General features: G+C 41.5%; 1 protein-coding gene across 9 annotated transcripts in view; it reads right to left on the bottom strand.

Moving 5' to 3' along the window:
* Positions 1-18,181, bottom strand: part of Rhea (Talin_middle and talin-RS domain-containing protein rhea) — a 157,235-nt gene that overhangs the window by 109,088 nt on the left and 29,966 nt on the right. For 8 of the 9 annotated variants that reach the window (XR_011800809.1, XR_011800808.1, XR_011800807.1 and 5 more), the window contains 10 exons: positions 10,252-10,441; positions 9,318-9,719; positions 8,684-8,954; positions 7,834-8,337; positions 7,378-7,475; positions 6,464-6,552; positions 5,267-5,725; positions 3,571-4,595; positions 1,335-3,237; positions 454-1,200 (listed from right to left, as the gene is read on the bottom strand). Coding sequence is in view for 2 of the 9 variants with exons in the window: in XM_072011347.1 (XP_071867448.1) it covers positions 454-1,200; positions 1,335-3,237; positions 3,571-4,595; positions 5,267-5,725; positions 6,464-6,552; positions 7,378-7,475; positions 7,834-8,337; positions 8,684-8,954; positions 9,318-9,719; positions 10,252-10,390 (5,637 nt within the window). In the remaining 7 variants the exon portion in view is untranslated. Of the gene's footprint in view, positions 1-453; positions 1,201-1,334; positions 3,238-3,570; positions 4,596-5,266; positions 5,726-6,123; positions 6,147-6,463; positions 6,553-7,377; positions 7,476-7,833; positions 8,338-8,683; positions 8,955-9,317; positions 9,720-10,251; positions 10,442-18,181 lie in introns of all 9 variants that reach the window. The other variant, XR_011800813.1, reaches the window with a different exon arrangement.

Genomic DNA, 18,181 nt, shown 5'->3' with positions numbered 1-18,181 from the left:
AACACCTGAAATTATTACTCGAGTCGTGCGTTCTAAATCAACACTGATAAAAAGCAGATTCACTACTTCAACGTATATTTTGAATAATTTTTGTGAACATTTTCGTAGAAATGTAAAATTCTACAGGTCCAATGGCTCGGAATACATATAATACTTATGATTCGTTTCAATTTGAGATGTCTGATTTTATACTAATTGGGAAATCAAGATCGAACATCATTTAGTCACATATTATTAGTCGCATACACGTATCCCTCATAAAGCTCTACTTCCTGATGTATCCTAGACGCTGCCATTCTGTTATAAACGTTACCATTACCTCTCCAACTCAAGCGTCTCTCCAAGACAAAGTTAATATCAAGCTACTAACGATAAGAGGAGATCCCTCGATCATCGGCAAAACGCCGACGTAATTACGAATAAAGCAACAAGAATAGGAACGATTCACCTTACCTTGGCAGAGTCCTTTAAATGGGCCATGCTGGGGTCGTTGATAGGTTTGCCACTGGCTGCTTTAGTGGCGTGTATCAAGTCGCCGAGTGCAGAAGCCACGTCTTTTACCGCGTTTATTAGCATTACTTGAGCCTCGGGATTCTGACTGCCCAAGCTGGCAGCACCGTATTTAACCACTTCGGCAAGTTGAACGATAGTCGAAACGGCATTTTGCGCTGCGACTGCCAGTTGCTCTTGAGACGAGGCTGCTCCAGCTACTAGCGTTTTCGTATCTTCGACGAGAGCCTTGGCTGTCTTTAAGATGTTCTCTCGATGATCGGCAAAAGTATCGCCTTCGTTTTCTGCGTGCAAGGTTCCAGCAGTGGCGAACATGATCGTGGTGTCCAGGTCACCGATAATGCCTGACACGGTACTCGCAGCGTTGATACAAGCTTGAGTACCCCTAGAACCAGCCTGAAGTGCAGCTAACACCTGAGATACCTTTTCCGTGACTATCTTGCTGTGCTCTGCGACTTCTCTTTGAGTGTAAGCGTCGCCTGGTGACATTTGGCAAGTTCCTGCAGCTCGAACGATGTCTACGCAGGCTTTGCCAAGCTCTTGGACACTCGCGCGAAGTCTCGCAGACACGTCAGCGTTAGATGCGGCCGCTGAAGCGCCGGACGTATCGCGGGCTAGCTGAGTATACTTGTGGGAGATATCCACTATAAGAGGACTTAGTCTGGCTACGTCGGTGCTAGATTTTGTTGACTGAAATGGATAAAGATTGAGATAAATTAAACGTAAGATACGTTAATGATCTTCGTACTAATCATTTCTTTCCTTTAACTAGTTAGACGTCCCTAGATTCCTAATATTAACAAAATACTAGAACTATTCCTTACCATTTCCTGCGCCAGCCGGGCAATCTCCTTAGCAGCTTCCACCATTCTCGTTTGATAATCCACGTAAGAATCCACTGTATCGATCGTAGACATTCTGTGATCTTCCAATCTAACCATGGCTCGAGAAATAGCGTCAATTAACCCAGTAACAATTCCATAAGATGTCGAAATTGTCTCCAAAGTGTTTTGTAATTCCTGTAGCGCGTCTTTCATGGATTCCACTGTCTCGTCAACTTCAGTGTGCAGATTAACTGCCTTCGGATTACCACCAGATTCTTTCGTCACGCAGACAAGCTGTAGAGCAGACTCGGTGACGGTTTTCGTCTGATCCAGTAGCACTATCTGTTGTTTCGAGTGCACCATGTTTGAAGCAGCACCGATAGCACCAGAAACTAGAGGCTCGCAGTACAAAGCAATCTGATTGACGGCATGTCCTACGTTTTCAGCCTCGTATTTGGCAGCTGTTCGAAGAGGTTCCAATTTTTCTCGTAACTCGCTAGCACTAGTCTCCATCTGATCCGTGAATCCTTGCATCGTATTCTCTCTTCGTGAAACCAGTGCCTGTGAAACGGCACTGAAAGACGCGGCATTTAATTCTCGAATTCTAGCTGACAGTTTCTCGATCGCAACGTCGCATTCCTTCTGCCCAGGTGCTTTGTCGCGGATGGAAGCAACCAGAGACTTGATCGAATCGCTCACGCTCTTACTGTGATTTGCCAATAATTGCCAAGTTGGAGGGTCTTTTGGACTGACGGCGAGACTCTTGGCGGCTCGCACCATCGCGCAAGAACCATCGATAATAGCTTTACCGGCGCTAGTTATTGGCTCTTGGGCAGCTCTAGCTGTGACGGATATCTTTGCAGGTTGACTGGCGAATTCTGGAGATCCAGCAAACGTACACAGGTTGTCGACTGCTTCCAAAAGTGGCCTGGTAGCCTCTGCGCACTTCGCCTTGTTAGCCTCGGAATAATTCTGATCCAGCGCCTTGATTTCTTTCACCAGGACCGATGTGGAATTGGCAACATCCTTGGCCGACTGAACGAAGTGACGTTTAGCAACAGGATTGCTGGTTTTGTTCGACGCTTCGCGACAAGCATTGCAGAGAGCACTCGTATACTTTGCTATCATGGTAGCAGCCGAAAGTACTTGTTGTTCGGTACTTGTAGGATTTCCAAGACTTTGACAGCCGGTATGAATGGCCTGTGCAGCTCTGAGGAACTGAGCTTGGTCTAGCAAGCCTGGTTTTCCAGCCACCGATGTTGGATCGCTTACACCAGCTAGATAAGCAGCCTGAGCTGCCGCTTCTATCAGTCCGCAGATCGACAAAGAAACCCCTCTAACTGCTACCGAGAATTGTTCGTGCTCTGATTTCTTTGCGTGGTTAGCTATGCCCGTCATTCCGTCGCCAAGGCTCTTGCTCTTCTCCATCACGGTTTCTAGACATTCGAAGTAGCTCGCGTCAGAAATAGGTTGGCTAGGATTATCGAGGAGCGATCTCATCGATTGGATGTTTCTGATAGCATTGTCACACTCGTTTTGTCCAGGCGCAGCCGAGGTACAGACATCCACGAGATAGTTGATGGAATCTGTGACGGCTCGTGCAGCTGCCGATAGTTGATTCTTCGCGTTTGGAGCACCCGGATCGGCTGCTACGGATTTAGCAGTTCCCAGAAGCTTGCTGGATGTCATGCTGACGTTTTTCAAAGAAACTACCATCTGACTTCGAGTCTCGATAGCCGTTTGACCGGCCATTTCCATGCCGACGCCCAACAGATCTCCAAAAGCGTTGGTGAATTGTTTGGAAGAATTAGCTAACTGCACCGGAGAACGTACTGACGACACCACGTTTGAAGAAGCATCGTTCAAATTCGCAGCTGCGTTGTTTAGATCGCTTTGCAATTGTCTGTAAAGAAATGATTGGTTGCCTGCATGATAATGAAATAAAAATTTGGAGCGAAGCGTTAGTTATTATAAATAATATTATAGGATTTTATAGCATTTTGCGTTGTTCGCATATAATATTTTATTTTATATTCAGCATAAAATTTAAAGTTACATACATCTTTAGTATGCTAAATGCTTAACGCTATGACAATTTATCGTTGGTCGTTATCTCGAAAGATTCAAAGTGTGTCAATGAATAATAAGCAGTAAGTAAAATGAGGCAAATGAAAAGGTAAATATCAGTGTGCCATTTGATAACAAGCCTCTTATCAGTGAAAAAGGATATACATACCCATAACTCTTATTGGTTTGTGGGAACTCGTTCATGCCGAGGACCTGAGTCATGTCTTCGATATTTTTAATTGCATCGTCTACGTCTCTTTGTCCAGGTAAGCAAGACACACATTTATTCAGCGCATTCGACACATCCTTGGCAACTGCAGCCAGATTAGCTTCGTTCTCTACACTGTCAGCGTTCTTCAGAGCTCTTCGAGCTTCTTTAACCAGTCTCAACGACTTTAGAATAACATCATCCGCAGTCATCAAGATTTTCTTTTGCGTATCAGGTTGATGCGAAGTAGCAGCCACTCCGCGAACAGCATAAGTTAAATCTTTAAGGGCGGACGCTGTCTTTCGAGCTGCGCTTCCAGTGTAATTCTCATTTCCTTGCTTAGCAGCGGATAGAAGCTGAGCCATGGCGAATCCGACGTTCTTCGAGGTAGCACCTAGTCGGAGAGCAGTGGACTCTGGTGTCTCGTCGGGTAAAGGTCTTAGAGAAGCAGCTTCCACGGCATTGTAGAACTCTCTTAACTCGTCTTTCAAACTGTTTATCAATTCTTCGGCTGCATCTAATTCCAGACCGCCGCACGCTTCCCTGGCTCGCGTTTTGACTTCAGTAGCAGCAGCATTTAGCTCCTTCAGAAGAGTCTCGTCGCTGCAGGTTTCGTTGCATACTTCCAAGAGACCTTCGACCGCCTTTGTCACTTCACGAACTGCGTTCATCAACTGCGTCTGACAAGCTGGAGAGTGCAAAGTTGGAGCTACGACCTTTGCACAGGCGACTAATTGCGATGTGGCCAATGCACACTGGGTGGCGGCTGAGATTACACGATTTTGAGTCGCTGAATCCTCACAAGTGGCTGCGATATTCTTTGCTTTGAGCACCAGAGCGGCGGTTGAATTGGCTACGGCCTTGGCTAATGCCAATAGCATGTCCTGGAGCTCTCGATTCGAGTCATTTTCCTCTCCTATCGTTGTCAACACCTGGTGAGATGCCTCGCCAACACGGGATGCGGCGTTCAGCAAGTTCTGTCTCGGCTGAAGTAAGTTAAAGTTTAATAAATAAAGATATTGAGCGATATATCGGTGAAAAGGTCAAAGTAAATCGCAGGCAAAATAGTCACGAATAAATTATTTTCTAATTTTTGGTGAAACGGCTTTAGCATCTATCTGTAATATGTTACCGAGTTATTCGTTCACTCGACATAAGAGAAAAGAAACGTTTTGTTCGCTTTCATCCTAAATAAAAGAAAAACTAATTTGCATTGCTTGCAATGAAAAAAATTCATCAAATTATGTCAAAATATCCCGAAAAAGCTGCAAGTTAACACTGTGCGTATAATTTTAAATAAATCACGTATATAAGGATATTTAACGAATGTAAAAAAAGTGAGAACCGTAATAATTTGCAACATTCTATAACTTTCTCTGATATTTGTGCTTACGTATCGTTCGGAGGAAGAAAGCGAGAAAGAAAATTAATGAATCGGACATCGAAAGTTATCATTAATGTATAATAGTTTCCGCCGTTGTTAAATACTTTTAAATCTGCTGTAAAGTCTCCGCGAATCTAATCCAAATTATTGTGATCACGTACGAGTCAACGATAGTACGTACTCGTAGTTAACGAGTCAATACACTTTTCCTAATACCAAAGAAATCCAAACGAATATCCCAGCATTTTCCACAAGAATACCAAGATGCCGTACCTCTTTAGTTTCAGGTTCGGTGGCTTTGAGCAAGTCGGAGAAGGCGGAGCACAGCTTCCTCGCTGCATCCAGCAGTTTGTCTCCCGAAGAGTCGTCATCCATCAGGGCGGCGATCATTCTGACGCCTTTCGTCATCTCCGGCAGATTGGTTGCGATCGTTGTGATAGCTGCACCTACCGCTGTGTGATCCACGTCGTCGGCTGGACCGGAAGTCAAGGTAACCACCTGAGCTGTCGCGGCGTTCATCGCCGCGATCTGAGAGCCAACATTCTGTTTGTGCGTATCGATCGTCTGTTCGATCCATTTCAACGAGGCCGGATCGTTGCCCAGTTCTGGAAGCTGAGCCTTGCAGGACAGCTCGGTCTCCGCGATGTGGATCACCTCGTGACCAGCGGTGATAGTCGACAGTAAGGCACGTTGTGGTTCGGACAGGACGGATGTGACCTTGGTTTGTTGCACCTGGTTACGGTTAGACTTACATTAACTTAAAAATCGGTCGATGGATAAACGGACGGATGCGTGTTGTACCGACGTATCGCGATCGAGGTGATTTGAAGGCGTTCCGTCTTCTCAGCGAATCTTTCCACGCCTTCAAATTGCCCGTTCAAATTGATTACTACTAAATAATCGTTCCTCAGTGACAGGTGTACAAATAAAGAATGCATATGCTGAATAAAAATTCTTACGATACAGAATTCACCAATAGACTGGGTAAAATACTTTTATATCTCGGTGAAGTTTAATATATTTTAGTCACGAAAATCAAACTTAATGAAATTAAGAATTGAAATGACGTAACAGAAATTTACTTAAATGCCAATGATATATAACAAAAAGTTTTATCGTCGAGTACCTACTCTGTGTCCGCAATAGAAGGCGCCTAGCATGAAAACAAATTTAACCGTCGATTAGTTTTACGGAATTGCTTCGGTATGCAACGAAATTGTTTTATTATATTGATGTTGAACTTAAATATACCGTTGATATTCGCTGCGATCCATACAATAATGGTACTACTAACTAATGCCATAACAAAGCAGTTCAACAGCTCTCGCTCAAGCGAATGATCAGTGTTATTCTACAGAAAATTTATATAGAGAGATATAGACAAAAATAATCTAGAGTATATATTAATTTCGGTCAGGAAACATTGAAAATTCAACGTGAGCAGGAGCTTATGCCTTTGATAAATCTTACCATCGGTGGAGCGTGAGCGATGTTCACCTGGCCGCTGACAGTCGTGTATTGAGCACCGCCCATGTGCCCGGTCCCATATGGTCGAGCCCCTACAAACCGTATCATGCAACTATCCGAATGATATTTACAGAGATCGATCCACGGGATCGATTGATCGTCCGATAGGGAAGCTTGAATACGCAAACAGATCTGCTCCATGAATTGCGAAGCAAGAGCATTTCTCACGAATAAGCGTCAGATATTTCGTTTAGTACATACGAAATAAAGGGTCCAAGATTAAAAAAAGTGAAAATGCGACCTTTAAAAAATGTATAGGTATGTACAAAACAATTATACAAAACGGAAATCATCCAAAGAATAACGAATGACTAAATAAAAATAGAAAAATGTATAGATATATACAAAATTATTGCAAAATACCGAGGAGGCAATCGTGCAAAGACCTTTAGAGCTTCTGCATCTTTTCTCACCGCTTTGACAGTTTGGGAAGGACGGAGTTTAATCGAAGCCACACGACACGTGTACATTTTTCGATAGTTGGTCTATCTATTCATGTATAGAAAATAGCTGGATAAATAGTACGATAAAATTTACTTCTTTACAGCTTCCAAATAACCAACTGACTTCAAATAGAAATAATTTTCTTTGGAGCAAAAATCAGACACGTTTCTTAGGGCAGCGCGCAAGGCACGATATATTATTTGGCATCGTATAAATCGTTGAATATCCACGCTAAAATACAGTGTCTTGTTTCTAATTCGTTGAAAATTATTTATGAAATCTTGATACATATTTTTCTCTCAGCTTCTACGATAAAACGGAATTGCGTATCGATATTTTTTAAAGTTTAGGAATGATACAAGACACCGATTTCAAGGTTCACGAAATTAGGAAAAATTTCTGAAAATTCTTACCGTCTGCACCGGTTCTCATAACCGCAGGTATGGCAACTGACACAGCTTCCACGTTTCCTTTGCCGACGTTGCTCGTTTCGTGTTGCATGATCGTTGCTCTGTAAAAACAAACCGCGTGTTTACTGGCAACAATACACATCCAACGCACATAATCTGGAAATTTACTTCAAATATTTCTCTCTATTTTTCGCTTTAGTATAACTTCTTTGCCTTTTGTTCAAAAACTCTTCCATAATATCGTTTTGTCATCCACGATAACAAAAAAAAAGAAACCGCCGCGGCTCTCTTCGCTACGAAAAATCGATATTCGATAAGCGATATTGGATGATCGAGATTGGCAAAGTGAACCTTGACCTATCAGCTTCGACAATTACCCTAATAAACAATCCATCGTCGTCTCACTTAACGGAATTAGTATTTGCACTAAAAAATTAATGCGTACGTTGTAATACTTACTTCAATGGCGATACACTATCTTCAACCATCGTTGAGCCTTCGTCTCCTTCGATACCAAAGTGATCTTTAGCTTTTTGCTTCTTAAGAATGATATCGATATAGCCAGAGATTAGCTGAAGTATCTGTTCCGCTTCTGTAGTCTGTACGCTGTAATATTGGTCAGAATAATCGCCAAAGTCGAGCGTAAACGTGTTCGGAGAGGCTCCCCAACGTCGGACGGTAGTCAACGGCCAGGTTTTTAAGATTTCTTTCGTTTTTTCATCGAGTCGCAAGACGGAGTCTTTGGTGACGCCGAGCAAACGAGGCACCAACTTGTTCTTTCCCTTCATTTTCTCTTTCACTAAGAAGAACGTGACGCCGTAAGTGCTCAAAGATCTTGCCGTTTTCGTATACAACACTTTGGCGTCCAGTTCTGACAGACCGATGTGCTTCTTGTGCTCTGCAAAAATTTTCTTCTCGATACCCTTCACCTTCAAGTAGGACTGCGGTAAAAATTCCTTGAGGCTACGGGATCAGATTGAAAAATCTTGATTAGGTATTATTTCGAAGGATCTTTTACAAAGTTTTTGTAACCTTTTACACGAATGAAGTAATAGATCGTTGAACAGGCGCGAGATATTATTTCTTCGAGTATCATCGTTCACAGATTGAACAAAAAATGCTCAAAAATGTCATTTATTTAAAGGAAGAAAAAGAAAAATTCATCTTTGCAATTTTGAATCTTCTCGCGTTGTTTACTGTACCGATGTTCTTATCGTAATTGCATCTGATTTCTTGTACAATTATTGTTAATAATATCGCAATAAGTAGATACGGAAGAAATCAATATTTCTTATCTGAAAAAGCTTACTCGAGAAAGCCTGGCTTGTGCTTGTCTTCCTTGTGATCACCGAACTGGATCTGGCATTGTATTCCAGCGAAAATACAAGCTTTTTCCTGAGTAACCGGATGCGTGCCATCTAGAATTGCGTCTCTTGCTTGAACGTACAAAAGAGATAATTGCACCGGATCTCGACTGTCGATATTTTGATCCGAGAAGAAAAACTTTCTCCGCAGCAGCACCGTTTCTGACTCGTCTATTCCTTGCTCTCGTAAAGTTTTACTAGGATCTATCCAGTTTACTGGAAGAACAAAATGACATTTCATCGCGCCATGAAAATCTATGATTTGTACGCATACGATTGATTGAAAATCTTTATAAAAAAAGGAATATATATATCTGTAGCCTTAATTCTCCTTGCGCGAAGATTATATTTTTCAAATGTATGCGAGAATCAAACTAAGATTGCAAGTCTATATCACCATTAAAGTAGGATAAAGAAAAAGGTTCTACTATTAAAAAAGACTTTGATAACAACGAAATAGCCGCTCGCTCGTACAACACTTTCTTTCCACGTATTTCTCCACAAACATTAAATTCCTCGTTTCCGTAAGTTTAATAAGTCCGAATTTTTATCGCGGCTAGATCAAGGCTCGCTGCTCACCTTCGTCGTCGGTTTTAAGCTTCTTCCTTAACTGATCCATCTTCGCGTCCCGCTCGCCTTTCTCCTCTTTTCTCCTCTTGAGCGTGAGGGTGCCGAAATTGCCCGGCTTCTGGTTCTCAGTCTCCTCGTCGGCCAGTTCGCGCACCAACGAGTACTCATCGTGGTTCGTGATGCCTATCTTCGTACAAATTACTACCATGAGATTGGCGACGGGCTGACTGTCATCCACCAACAACGTCTTCAGCGTTCCATCCAACATGCGCACTCGAAGGGTCCGCAGTTTACGCCGGTACTCGAGAAGATCGCCGTTCCTCAGAATGTAATAATCGAGATTCCGGCCCGGCTCTAGCCAAACCCCCTTCTTCACGTCCTCGTCGGCAAGGAATAATCCGTAGTCCTTGGCTGTCGATGCAAGAGGAAAACGCGCGGTCATTATCATCGTGCTACACGGTTATGCATGGAATTCTCCTGGACTCGTTAGCTTTTAGACGAGCTTTTTCTCTTCGTTATTGACTTTTCCTTTCTTTCTATTTAGAATAGTTGCTCGACTATTTGCTAGGGATTCCGGGAGGATTTTCGTGAGTTTGTGCCTCGAACTGGCTAATAGAGATTAAGAAGTTGGCGGTTTAGTGGGTTAGGTATTTTATTTTTTGGCAAAGTTTGAGAGTTGTAGGAGCAGTTTCTCGCGACGAGTGACCGAGACAGCGAAGTAGAATTGCAAGGGCTGTTTTGTATGGAAAAGACAGAATCTTCAACGCGACTAACTTGATAAAATCGTTTTTCTTAGTCAGCAATTTTGTCGTTAACGCTAACATTCATACGTAAAGAATATCGTCGGAAAAATAAAGGGGACAGAAGGGTAGAGATAAATGCAAATTCGTTTGTTCGTTAGTAGGATCATCGTAGGATATTGCAGGTGCAAGTAGGAGCTTACGTTGGCCCATGTTACCCGCTTCAGCGAGTTTCTCTCTGATAATACGGCAAGCGTCGTAAATGGATGTGCTCGGGTCGAATTGCATCATCTTCGTGGCGTTTTTCTCCGGGATGGAGATACGCAAGGATAGGGTGGCCATTGCGGCTGCCTGGGATGATCTGTGTGCACGAAAACCACCGGAATCACACGACTGAAACACAAAAATAAAGTCGATTAATTAGCATGATTTCTATCTTTTACTATTTTCTCTTTATTTTCTTCGAATATATAACCTGTTGCAGCGATTAGAACAATTTAGGGAAGACTAACACCAAAACAAAATTATTCAAACGATAAACGACGCAAATCGTTCGCTCGAAATAAACAGAAATGCCATTTTTAGCCCCGTTGGAAATCTTCTTATATCGGTTACAATTTCAATTCAATTGTAAAATGAAAAGAATTCGTCGTTCTGTCGAGTTTTTGTAGTTTTAACGATACGGTTAACGTTGAAAAATAAAGTACGTTGATCCGGTAGATGCAGGTCTATCGTGTTCGTTCGCAATTACTGGAGCTAGTATTAAACAAGAAACATGCAGCGCTTGATCGTCGAACGATTCACGGTATTACGAAGAACATAAAGTACTACGGGAATATGCGATTTCTAGTTTACTGAATCAAGTGCAACAAGTTGCAAGAGGGCGAGCATTGTGCTTGCTCGCGGGTCACCGTTCTAACCATTCGCGTAATTGCACATTATCATAAAACAACGGATAGTTCTTGCTTGTTGTACGCGAATATTTTCTCTCTCTCTCTCTCTCGTTAATTTCCCCTTTTTACGCCAAAGAGTTCCAATGTACTAATCGCGAATGATGAAACTATTTGGATGTACAACTAGATCGATTTACGAAGAGTAATTTAATCCTTCGCTTTATAATTGCTTCAAGAAATCGTTAAATTCTCTATTTCTGTTGGAAATGAAACAGCTAAATATATAAAATTACGATAAAAATAAAATAACTCTTGACTGGGATATTACCGTTTAATTACCTACTTACATTCGACGATGTCGATCGATCGAAAGAGTATTTATATTTACGAATATCGAAAATTATCTTTTGCAGCTGATTGCTGAATAAAAAAAAGGTAAGAAGAGAGAGAGAGAGGGAAATTTTTAAGCTGTGCGTTCCATCGTTTTGTATCGGTTTTCTGGGAAACCTAACATAGCAACGGATTAAAAATGTCCCGCTATCGTATGAAAGAGGAAGCAACCGTGGGACTTCTGTCTATATATTGATCTACCGAGGTATGGTACATTTGCCATAGAATTTGCCACAGGGTGCAGTGTGGGATCCAGCACGGGCGTAGAACCCACCCCACGTCACGGTATTCGGCTAATAAAAATAAATTGTCACCGGCTCTGGGCTAATTAAATCGATCCGAGGATACGAATCTTTCTCATCTACTCCCCATGGAGAGAAATACCACCCGCCATGCTCTCTTTGCATCAACAAATTACCAATAATCCCCGTACATTTGTCGAATAAATCACATTGATGAAACAGACTTCGATACTTTACGCTCCTTGCTGAGAATCCTTTTAATCGTCCAATTTAATTGTCAGAAACGTTGAAATAAATAGATTAAAAAATGAATAAAAATTGTCTACATTTTATGTCTCAATGTCTTTTAGTGGAAATTTCGTAATGTAAAATTCCATTTTGTTGAAAATTGCATTCTCGACTGAAAGAAAATTTCTGTGCCCCTGTGAAAAATATTTCACGCGAGAATGAAAAGACCGTCGACAGCCTTGGTTATGTTAATTGGAAAGTTGATTAATTACGAAGTTCCGTTCATGATGAAATAGTTGGGCCCAAGAGGGAACACGTAAGGCTACTTCCTGCAGACCGAGAACTCTACTAACAAAAACTAATAGATCTAGGAATTTAACAGCAAGAAGGGACATTCTGCATATTCTGATATCATTTTATGGAAGAATAAAGATAAAGCTATCGATTTCCTACATTGATCGCATCGACTTCCTAAGAAGAGAGACATTTTTCTAAAAATCTTCCGAAAGTACACCCTAGACGTAAGATACGAAAATCTCAAAGATTCAAAGGTTATAAAAGAAACGAGAAATTCCGATATTCTGTTTAGAACTGTGAATCGAGAATTTCCGAGAGAAGAATGCATTGTCCGTAGACTATCACGACACACGGTATATTATCAGGATCTAAACGAGCAGAGGCCGCCAATTACAGGCTGTTTCGTTCGTTTACTCGACTCCTTTTTTTTATATCCGTCTCGATGGCAGAGCAGGGGGGTGGTCCATGCGCATAAATTCGTTGCAAGTACACCCTACGCCAATGTGAACTTCCACCCTTAGAGGTTGCCAGGCAACGCCGGTCTCTGACTGTGTCAAACTCAAGCACAACCACCCCAGACCATCCCTTCTTACGAGTCCATCCCCTCGATCCTCGTCTCCCTGTTCCTCTCTCTTTTCATTTTCTCTTCTCCATTTTCCTTACTTCGCCACTGTACATCGGCCTCTCTTGTTTACTCTTTTCCTCCTCGGTTACCGTATTTCTGTCTTTACACCTATCACTGTACAACTTTTATACATTCTTCCTCTTCTTTCCCGTTTCGTCATTTCTTTCCTCTTTCCCGTGAATCTAATTTTCCGTTCTTGCCGTCTTATTTCGTTTCTTTTTCTTTGCTTTCTTATTTGCTCCTTTGTTTCTTATCTTTATTTCTTCCTCTACCTTTTTCCTCGGTTTTAGTTAGATCGTTGGCGTTATTGTCTCTCCGGTGTCTCGTTTTCTACTATTCTCGGCGCAGCGCTTTCTTTGTTATCTCTTTATCGGCTTTCAACGGTGCTCTCGTTCCTTTTTCACTTTTTGATTCGTTTCTCTTTCATGCTTTATCTCCTCTTATTATCCTCGCTTCCCTGCTTGCTAGTTTCTTCTTTGTCACTACTATTGCCGTTTTATTACCGACCCTTTTTGGCTCTACGTTTTTTCCAATTTCTATATTACTCTTTCGCATGCAAATCTCTCATCGGTATTTTTATTTCTCTGGCTCTTCCCTCTTCTCCCACTTTCATTCTATCCTTATTTTTCTTCCATTCCGTTACATTATTTTCACATTCGTCCGTGCCACTATCTCGAACCTCTGCTTTCGTCCAATTTTATCGTTTTCGATTTTTACGCGTTTTCATATAGTTAGATACGATTAGTTTTAACGTAAGCAAAAAGAAGGACGTGTTCAAATTCACGACAACGGCTGCAATTAACATCAAAGTGGAAAACATTTCCAAGGAGATATTATAATTCTCAGCGCCTCTTTATTCAACGATATCTCAGAACTCGGAACATGATCTTGTTTTATAGCTACTTCTCTAGTCCGTTAACCGTTGTAAATGGAATCAAATTATCGCCAAGGAATTCAACTCCGAGTTCGTGTTAAAAATTCACTAAAGAACGACTTTGAATAATTTTACGCATTTATATTAAAAAGAAAGGAACAACTAACTAAATTCAATAACGCAAAATCTACCGTAAGATCATTTTCCAGGTAAACTGGAGGATGAATTGTACCGAAGTTATTATTATTAAACGTAAATGAATAAACGTTGTTGGAGATTGTAAAAAGTAAACGAAGTGGTAGTTGTTATAATTTAAAAGTGGGTGGTTAAAAATGATTCGAGCGACGAATAAACTGTCGGTACTACGCCAGCAACGAATCTGCTTTGATAATCTGCTTTGATAAGTTTGCACGAAACTTTGTCTCGAGTTCGCTTTAAAACAGCCGCTCGATAATGTATGCAATGATACTGTACAATTGCTTGACTAATAATTTCGTTTAACGTTATCTTTAAACGAATTCAGTCGTTCGGTATTCATGAGAGTCGTAAGTAAGAACAAGCAGGATATTTCGCTGAATGTTTCTCAAATCGATGAAAATTGGTCTCTGAATTATTTAAGAATCTCGTTCTTTCTCGATCGAGTGTTTTTTGGCTCAAAAGGGGAGAGAGATCGAACGATACATCTATATGAAATAATCGAAATTTTGCGACAGATCTGATTCGTCGTTTACAAAGTTACTCGCTCGACCGCGATACGTCACTTTCCAATTTCCATGGAATGTATTTAGAGGAACGACCTCATTACCTGTAATTAGGTCAACCGTACGAGTGCAACTATGCAACTGCGATGCGCTCCGACGTCGTTCGAATCGTTCTTTGAACGTTTCGACCTTCGTATCAAAAGCTATTACGCGTGTTATTTTACGTGTGTCTGAATTTCTTTGTACATTAAGCACATAGAAAAAGGAATCTTCCACGCTCTAAAAATCTGTAACACGGTAATACATACATATATCAAGCGAATATCTACTTTTGAAGCTTCCAAACTTTCTGCATATTGTTGTGCACACTTTTAGCGTTGGTATATAACCCAAAAATTCTACCAAGCGAGCTTCAAGACTTTTAAGTAGACCGTGTGAAACGGTCACGGTTCTACCCAAACCACCTTACGAATGAATATTTTACAGCCAGCTTGCAAAAAATCCCTCATAGGCTGAAACGCGTCGTTTCGTCGTTTAAGGAGTAGGTCGGTGGAATTTTTGTCTGTAAGTGAACAGAAACGCTAGCGATCTATTAGGAATTAGCAAAGATTCCAATACCGTGTGCAATGATAATAATGAAACTCCGATGGAATTGTAAGTCAATCGGAGCAACGACTGGCTTTCGAATGACTAAACGGGTCCGTTAGCGCAGAAAGCTCATAAGCTCGATATGGGTGGCGATTGGGTATCGACGAGGCTGACAACGATCAAGAGGGAAGGGAAAACAAGGAGAAAATAAATAGGAAGCAATACGATCGGCGTGTTAACCGAAAGTGGATCGATCGCAGTCTCTAAATTTAGACGTCAGTGTCTTTCCACGGTGATGACGCCTGACGGCAACTAATTGAGGGTCCGTCGATTGCTACGAGGTAACGAAGACACGATTATGCACGCTCTACGAGATTCGGTAATCAGGGGTTCGGTGCTCCTAATGGATGCTGGCATACGTGCCAATCACGTGGTACCCCGCTGTTGATACAACGAGCATGAAAAATAATCTTTCGCTTAACTTCGCTTGTTTAAGCTCGACTTTTGTTCGTTGACTTTATTCGAAGCGACTAACAGGATACGTTCATATATTTCGGAACGATGACCAGTTAGTTAATCGATGAACGTGGACGACAGTAAGTTTGGATTTCAATAATTTTTCGATAATTTTTCGATCGTTTACGTGGTGTATTTTTGTATCGACGAGTTTAGAACGTAAGTGGATTTGTTCGATAAATGCGAAATTACGCAAATCTTTTGCGAGTAGAATAAAATAAGATCGAATAAGATTGATAAGTATATATCGATCGGCAAGGTTAGATGGGAATTGCTACTAATTTCGGGTGGATCAAAAACTAATATAGAGTCAATGTTCTCCCTCTGTTTAGCACTAACTAGCACGGGGAACTTCAGCAAAGTGCTCTTAGCCGAACTCACTCGCCTCGGCTGTACGCGGTATTGGCTGGGATCCATGGGGGGTACTACAGCGATGTATAAGCCTTTGATTCTCATAGCTCACATAACGATGTGCATAATCTGCGAAACTTCGTTAATTTCTATCTCTATCGATACAAAAACACGACAATTTATTTCGTACAATTTATTTCCTGCATCCACCATCGATGAATTTAATAATATCAACGTTCGATCAGCCGACGTACATGGGAAAAATCGAGTAAAACCTCTACCAAAATTCGTGGAATAATTTTCACAGTGAAAAGCTCTGAATCTATTAGGCATGTATCAAAGCGGACCTCCAAACACGTGAAAAGCGATATCGATGCGAAACCAAGAAACGAGGAACGATGTCGCGACACGAAGCGCAAAACCGAGTAACGGAAAGTGCAGTTCCGCCACCCGCGGAAGTTCGCGGAAGAAACAAGGAAGATTGTTTCGCTTTTCTCCTCGATCAAAAACCATCGAGATTGCGCAACCACTTACGGCCATTTACTTTCGATCGACACCGCGTTCTACTTGCAACGCTCTATTTTCGCCCATCTTCGAGCGTCGCAACCAAGCATCGTCAGCTTTTTTAACTCCATCGTCACTTCGTGAGCTTCGTCTTTTTCCAAAGCTATCCCACCCAGTGCCACCCTCGTGTCACCTATCGAGCCACGTGGTTCACACCATCCCCTTTTATCGCGTCCTCGGCGCCCGTCGCAACGTTTCGTGACGCGACCAGCGGCACACTGACATCGAATCAATTTATGCAAGATTCTTGTTCAGCTTCGAAATTGTTTCGGAAGCTTTTCGAGGCGTTTGGAAAATTTCTGCAGCGATTTTGAGTAGTGTATGACGAACACACAAGTATAACACATACAGAGTAGTGTATCACAAGTATGACGAACGTAGGAGAGATTTCTGTATTTCAATTATATGTCTGTAACTCGAAATTCACATACCGATGTACTTTTAAAGTTTATTTTATTTCTTGCTGTATTTTATTAATAGCGGCGTTGTACTTCTACAAATAATCCATCAGCGCAATATCGAGACAATTTCATCTGGGCAAATATTGATTCCGCAACAATGTCCAATGGCATAGTTTTCCTTTGCACGTCCCGTCAGGAGTTGGTAAAGAACGACCTCGACCGTAACTACCAACTCTGTTACGAGCTGTTCGAATGACTTATTAACTTACACCCCGGGGAAAACCGACGCCCTACTGTTTCTTTTTTTTTTTTTTTTTAGAAACTTTCAGACGTCTTTGAAACGGTTGGACTAACTTCTTTCTCTCCCCAACTCTTTCGTCGGCTAAAATTCTCATCGACCTCTTACTTTCATTTTTTTCATTTCCTCTTTCTAACGTCGAATGGAAGCCTAACTTTAGGCAAAGCGGCAGGTACTTACCATCGTTAAAAATACTAACAGAAAGAAAGATGAATTAAAATAAACTCGCGAAAATATAAATAACTAAATCATTCCGAATACGAATGATTCCAGTTATTTCCCGATTTTCAAATAAACGTTGTCCAAATCTTGCTTAATATTTAAAAAATGGTTAGATGATGTTTGCAAATAACACACAGTAATAAATTACACGTTTGACCGACGCTCGAAAAAAGCAAATTCCGGTATTTAGTCAAGATTAACATTTTTTAGCTATTTACAGATGTATTCGTATAAATGAACGAGATCAAAGCGAAATTTATTTTCAGATTACAGCAATTCAAATGCAACGTGGCATATACTTTAATCGTCGCATTACGTATCAATTTAACTTCGTTACGTTAACAGCGAATATTCAACTTCATTGTCCTTTCGCTCCCTCAAAGGGAAGTTCAACCCTTTCGCTTAAATTCGATTCTATATGTAACCAATTTTACCCATTAACCCTTCCAAGACTAACGCTTCGCAATGTTACAGTTAGAAATGCTATTAAGCAGTCAGTCAGATAGAATTGATAATTATTAGTTATTACGAATAAATTTTTGTGTATAACGTAGATTTAGATAGTAACGAGTCTATCGACGTTCTTTCCAAAGCCTGTTTCCCTTGCCAACCAAAGCACGTGAAGGTTCCCAGCCACGAGGCATCCATGTGTCACGGATGATCAAGAATCCCGGTTATCTACCTCGACGATCGGTGCGACTGAATTTCGCGAATGGCGCAGCAGTAGCAACTACACAGCATCCAAGGTATCTAATTGGAAATTGGGCTACTCCTCTGATACCCAGGATCGTGGAATGTCGGCTGACGTGGACGTTGACTGTCTTCGTTTTCGGTGCAGGCTCCTCGTGTAAAGATAATTAACTATCCCTGCGAAGCTGCAGCACGGATTTACGTCTATTCTCCGCTGTGTCCTCTTTATCTCTCCCTCCCTCTCTCTCTCTCT

Source organism: Bombus fervidus, chromosome 10 (genome assembly GCF_041682495.2).
Source record: "Bombus fervidus isolate BK054 chromosome 10, iyBomFerv1, whole genome shotgun sequence".
NCBI lineage: Eukaryota > Metazoa > Arthropoda > Insecta > Hymenoptera > Apidae > Bombus > Bombus fervidus.
Note: the sequence above shows the minus strand (reverse complement) of the source record. Positions and strands in the feature narration are given on the sequence as shown.